The sequence below is a fragment of the Vigna angularis genome, chromosome 1 (assembly GCF_016808095.1).
Source record: "Vigna angularis cultivar LongXiaoDou No.4 chromosome 1, ASM1680809v1, whole genome shotgun sequence".
NCBI classification, from domain to species: domain Eukaryota; kingdom Viridiplantae; phylum Streptophyta; class Magnoliopsida; order Fabales; family Fabaceae; genus Vigna; species Vigna angularis.
Genome location: NC_068970.1, coordinates 15,704,698 through 15,710,820, shown reverse-complemented (window position 1 = coordinate 15,710,820; position 6,123 = coordinate 15,704,698). Strand labels below are relative to the sequence as shown.

General features: G+C 30.3%; 1 protein-coding gene across 1 annotated transcript; it reads left to right on the top strand.

The window, feature by feature from the left end:
- Positions 1-3,136: 3,136 nt before the first annotated feature.
- On the top strand, positions 3,137-4,399 carry LOC108339065 (ethylene-responsive transcription factor ERF038). Its single transcript, XM_017576218.2, has one exon. It carries the CDS (start codon positions 3,152-3,154, stop codon positions 3,986-3,988), a length of 837 nt encoding a protein of 278 aa, XP_017431707.2. The 5' UTR covers positions 3,137-3,151; the 3' UTR covers positions 3,989-4,399.
- The last annotated feature ends 1,724 nt before the right edge of the window (positions 4,400-6,123 follow it).

Here is a 6,123-nt window from a genome sequence, read left to right as displayed (position 1 = left end):
TTCAATTTTCTTCAAATGTTAAGTTTATAATTATAAATTTAAATCGAATATACGTAAACAAATTTAATAATTGGTGGTGAGTGTGACATTTTATCTTGTATCATATATATATATTGATTTAAGCAGCCATTAGATAACTCGAACTTTTATAACCAACAATTATTTTTAATATTTTTCTTGAAAATCATGAATCAAAATTCATTTGGCATCATGACGTTGTTTTTATGTAGAATGTGAAATACTTTATGCATATAGACATGAACTAGAAAAAAAATATATTGGTTGAGAAGAGAGAACTATATAAAAGATTCATTATAAGATGGATTTTAGAGCGTGGACTCCTAATTCACGTGGTTTAAAAAATATTATATAATTCATTGTGCACGTCAAATATTCTTGATAAAATATAAAACATTTTCTAATACATTATTAAAAAGAGTAAAACATTCTTTAAAAGTAACGAATTTTTTTAATGAGTTATAGTAGGTGTTATATTTGGACATTAAATAAAAGTTCACTTACAAAAAGAGATATCAAAATGATAATAATATGATATATATAAATATTAATACGAGATAAATATAATTTCTTGTATAGATTAAATATTAGTATCAAATAGATATAAGATAAATGTTATTTTTTAAATTAAAAAATATTCAATTAAATAGTTAATGAACTAATTTAATTAAAACAAACCTAAATACATTGTGTTGTGTTCACACATAAAATTAAATACAAAATTTTGGGATCTCGAGTCAGTGAAAGATATGACTTAAATGAAGCTTAAATGGATATGATTAGTTTTCTAATAAAAATATCTTTTGAATTGAAAAATTATTTTTTTAATGGCCATTAATAATTCATTTTAACCAAGTAAATTGACGTAGGAATTAGGTGCTGTTTAAGTTATTGGAATTGTAAATTGGATTTATAAGCTATTATATTTAACGATTTATTATGTATACGTTGAGTGATTTCATTACATCATGCTGTGATATATATGCGCCAACAATATATTTATAAGATAAAGCAATACGCTCCTCCAATTCATCCAAAGTCTTTCAAAACATATACATTAGACTTTAATTAATAGAGGAAAACATAAACATTATATAATCGGGAAAAATATCACCATGTGCTATTTATTTAATGGTGGATTAATCAGTTATCATATAATGAATATATTAAATTAATACCGCATGTTTAACCAAATTTATCAGACGACAAAGTTGCAAGAATAATACATATTTAACAAATGCCATAACTCAAATGGACCAAAAGGTTACTTTTAAATAACGAGATTTAACTGAAAAATGTGAAATATTTTTTCAAACAAAACAATATAATAAGGAAAATATTGAACTCACATTACAGAATTTTAGATTGTCGGAATAATTATACAACCCATAATAATCTTTTCCTGAATATTTGTTCTATTTAAAATCAAATTTATAACCATGGTTTTGGTACTAATTATGGAATTGATTGTTTATTGTCAGACCAAAAGTTATAATTGATATTTAGAGTGTAACTTTTTTAGTTAGTCAAATATCATGAATTAATTATGACTTGATTCATATAACTTTTGTCATGAAATAATTGAGGCATTATGTAAAATTTTAATTATTATTGGATCACGTGATGGTAATCCAAAATATTTAAAGTTAAATGATCAACAATTTTTAATGTATGATCTAAATTATCCATACTTTTAAATATATTTCTTAAATTACCAATAATTTTTAAAATGTAATATAAATTATCCATATTTTAATAACAATTACCTATAACTATATACATTTTTGAATACATTGTTTAAAATAAATAGCTAACATTTTTATTATACAAGATAAATAAATTCAGTATACATACAACAATAAAAAAATATAATGGATTCCTATTTTAGACAATAAATTTGGAAGTGTTGTCATGTAAGTGCCACATAATCTATAAGATTAAATGATGTAGGGTCATTTTAGATTCAAATAGAGATACGTGAAAGACATATTTAAGCACATCCTTAATATCATTTAGATTTTAACCTAGCTATTAATTTATTTAAGTACAATTTTAACTATGAAAATGATTAAAAAACAATTTGGACTGCATACTTGCCTGCTACGCTTATTTAACACACCACCACCAGATTAAAAATAATAAAATGCCCATAAAGATTAAAAATGAAAAAGCAACAAAAAAGCAAGAGAATGTTCTACAAGCAGAGACATCGTGGAAGAATATGAAATTCAATGATGTCGTCATTTGCAGTCACCACTGACACACACGTCCACCTGCTTCACCATTACAGGAGGAATGTGAAAAACGAAGTAACGAAGGCAACTAAAACATATATAATTCAGTGTTTTTTCTTCTTATTAACTTTTTCGATTATTAGTTTATAAAAAATATTATAATCTGGTTAATGATCTATAATGAATTAAAAAGTTCCCGTTGAAATAAAAATGAGACCTGGTTGAATTCTTTGTTTTTCTTCTGGGTTGATTTGAAAAGGGTTTGGCTCGTATAAAGGACATTATAAGCTTGAGGACATGGTCTGTTTTTGCGAAGAACAAAATTAGATGGGTCCACCAACTTTGGTACGTACCAAAAATATCGTCTATTGTGAGTGAAAACAAAATGTGGTTAAATTGAATTGAATATATTAGGACCATTGCGGTCCATTTTTTATTATATATTTTTCTCCACTTTTTGATTTTGGATTAAGGATAACTACACAGATGCGGACAGAGTGACACCTAATCTCCACATAATGATCAGTTATGTTATGATGATGATGATGCATAAACATGCCACTTATGATCCAAGAGCCCACCATTCGGGGATTAAAATTGCCCCCTCATCAATCCAGCCGTTCGATTACCGTGAAATGACATTCCGCCAGCAAATTAATTAAAATTAAATCATTCCACAAAAAGTAGCTTTAATAATTAGCATCAGATAAAACAGGGTTAAAAAAAACCAAATAATAATTAATAGAACGATACTTAGGGTTACGAGAGTGGCGCAAAAGACTATGATTGGACTTAACCATGTATAATTCTACTGCCTGTAATGCGCGAAAATGCGAGAAAGAAAGAAAGAGAGAGAGAGAGAGGTAGAAGAAGATAATGAAAAGTGCAAACAATATGCAATGCAACTGTTTATCTTTTTCACTTGGACCCATTTCTTTAATATGGGAAAGAATTATAAGTACTTAGTAGTTCACAGCTCAACCCACCTCTATTTCAAACCTCTCAATTCATCACATTTTTTCTTCAAACACTCCATCAACAATAATTTCTCTTCCCCAATGGACATGGAAGAATCAAACCCTATGGAAACACAACTTCAACCAACCTCTTCATCATCCTCTTTCTCCATTACTGCCTCCACCTCCACCTCCTCCTCCTCTTCCTCCGTAGACCAACAACCCTCAAACACCAAGGACAAAAAAACCAAGAAAACCAACGTTAACACCAATCATGGCAACCACCCCACGTACAGAGGAGTGCGCATGCGCCAATGGGGCAAATGGGTCTCCGAAATCAGAGAGCCCAGGAAGAAGTCAAGAATTTGGCTCGGAACTTTTCCCACGCCGGACATGGCGGCGCGAGCCCACGACGTGGCGGCTCTCACCATCAAAGGCAGCTCCGCCTTCCTCAATTTCCCCGAATTAGCCGCCGAGCTGCCCCGCCCGACCACGAACTCCCCCAAGGATATCCAAGTGGCCGCCGCCAAAGCCGCCGCCTTGGATTTCCGCCCTCGAAGCCATGAAGCGGAATCCGAGCTGAGCCGAGGCGGCTCCATTTCCAATTCTTCGTCGAATTCTTCGTTGAAGAGTGAGGATGACACATTCATGGACCTCCCCGATCTCTCTCTGGACTTGAGCCATGGAGTTGATAAGTTTCATTATTCCTCGGCTTGGCTCGTAGCCGGAAGCGAACTGGGGTTTCGGCTTGAAGAGCCTTTTCTTTGGGAATCATATTAAGTTACGTTACAGAAGACAAGTAGGCCAATTTTCTTTCTTTTGATGTTTCTTTCTCTTTTTTCCTTTGTTCCTTTCGCTTTTGGGCTACTTGCTACTACATCCTTGAAAGAATGGATTGAAGTATCCGTCGAATATGGCAGCATGACGTGGGGGTGTCAAACTTCAGTAAATAATCAAGTTTCAATAAACCCACTCCAAAGGTTTTTATGCAAGAATTTCTGTAAATACTTAAAAACCCATCTTTCATTTTCAGAGGAGGTAGCTAAGCTACGTTCATATTCCTCAATTTGTCGTAAATTTCCTTCACCTGTCATCTGTATATCTTTTTCTCCTGTTTGTCTAATTTTAGTTCAATCATGTATGGGTGAATGTGGAATAAAGTTCAGCTGGGTATTATTTTTTTTTTATGTATATTTTATGGTTTTTTATGACTACCCTTTTTGTCTCTATGTCCTAATTTTGTGGCACCCTTTCTAGATTTAATGTTTATTTATTTGCAATTCAGTTCACCTGCTTTATAGAACTGGGAGTGGCAGAAGAGGCACATCATGAGACGATGATATAATATTATGCCAACTTGCTTCTTAAAATTTAACCTTTTACTTTTCCTTTTCCTTTGTTACACATACTTGTATTGACCCAAGTTAATGTTGCTCACGAAGAAGCATGGTTTGGCATGCAGAATATATAACTTTTTCTTTCAACCAGAATAAAGATACCTATGACACAGGTCAAGTTGCTACCACTGTGATAACGCACACATAAAGCATATCTACCATTTCTTGCAAAATGGGTTACATTCATCCTTCAAAAAAAATTAAAGAAAAAGCACATGCTTCAGTACTACTTGCTTAATTTAATGGTTCGACAAAAGAGTTTTCTCAGTAAAAGTAAAATAATCTCGGTCACTGTCTTGTCAGATGTTTGCAGAGAAACTGATAAATTGTTTTTAAGGAAGTCTCTTCTTTTAATTCTTTTTATTTCATCTGAAAAGACTTGAATTCAAGTCAATTTATAACTTAGACATGCAAAGTAAATTAAGGTGTATATGATTTTATTGATGTGAAGTAAATTCACACTACCAATATCAAAACTAACACTGTATACTTTCTTATAATTATTTTAAATCATTAACATACATTTTGTTCCACTTGTAATCAATTGCCAAACTTTTCATTTTGTCGTTTCTGTACAAAAAATATTCATATGAATTAAGTTATATAGCACGCTCAGACGCTTACATTCCTAGAATGGAATAAAATATTACTAAGATCTACTATACTAAAAATTGTTCATATTTATAATGTGTAAAAAAATTTAATATGTTTCATATTCTAGTTAAAATCTTTAGAATAAGTTGACCAGAGCATTTAAATATATTTAATCATATTAGATATTTTCGTATATAATAATTAAATGTTTATTTATAAAATTGAGTTATCATCCAGTATTTTAGTATTTGACTTTTTGTAATATATTTAATTGTATAATCTAGATATTGCTCTCATTTTGTTTCAGTGATTAATGTATGTTACTTGTAAATAGATTTTTTCTTCTTCGTGGAACTGATAATATTTGTAAAATAGAAAATGGTTCCCTAATTTTTAGAAAAATGGTTAACGAATGTACTTTTTTTTAAGATCCACCACACATGACCATAGGTGTTTTATCTAAAAGAAAGAAAAAATATACCCTTCTCTCGAATTTAAAGAAGAAAATAATATCAACCTTTCTTGAAAAATAAAACAACAATAAAAAAACCTTAAAAAAGTTTCTCTTATTATTACTTTTTTTTTTTGCAAAACACTGAAATAGTAGAAAAGAAAAAGAAAAAGACGTTGAGAAACACCATTCTCACTTTTACCAAAGTAATTTTTTTCTCAGATAGGAGTGTGCCATAATTTATATGTGAATCACTCAAACGAAAAAAATTATTGTACTGGTTTTGGTACGTGTAGCGTACGGTTTGAAGTTCAGGATAACTATTATTTGTTCATGGATCCAGCCAATGCTTACAAGTATAAAAAATCTTAAAATTTTATAATTATGAAAAAGAACTAGTTAAATTTAATTACATATTATGTTAATATTAGAAAAGACTATAACGACTGGGAATAATTCTTCTTAGTGTAAGA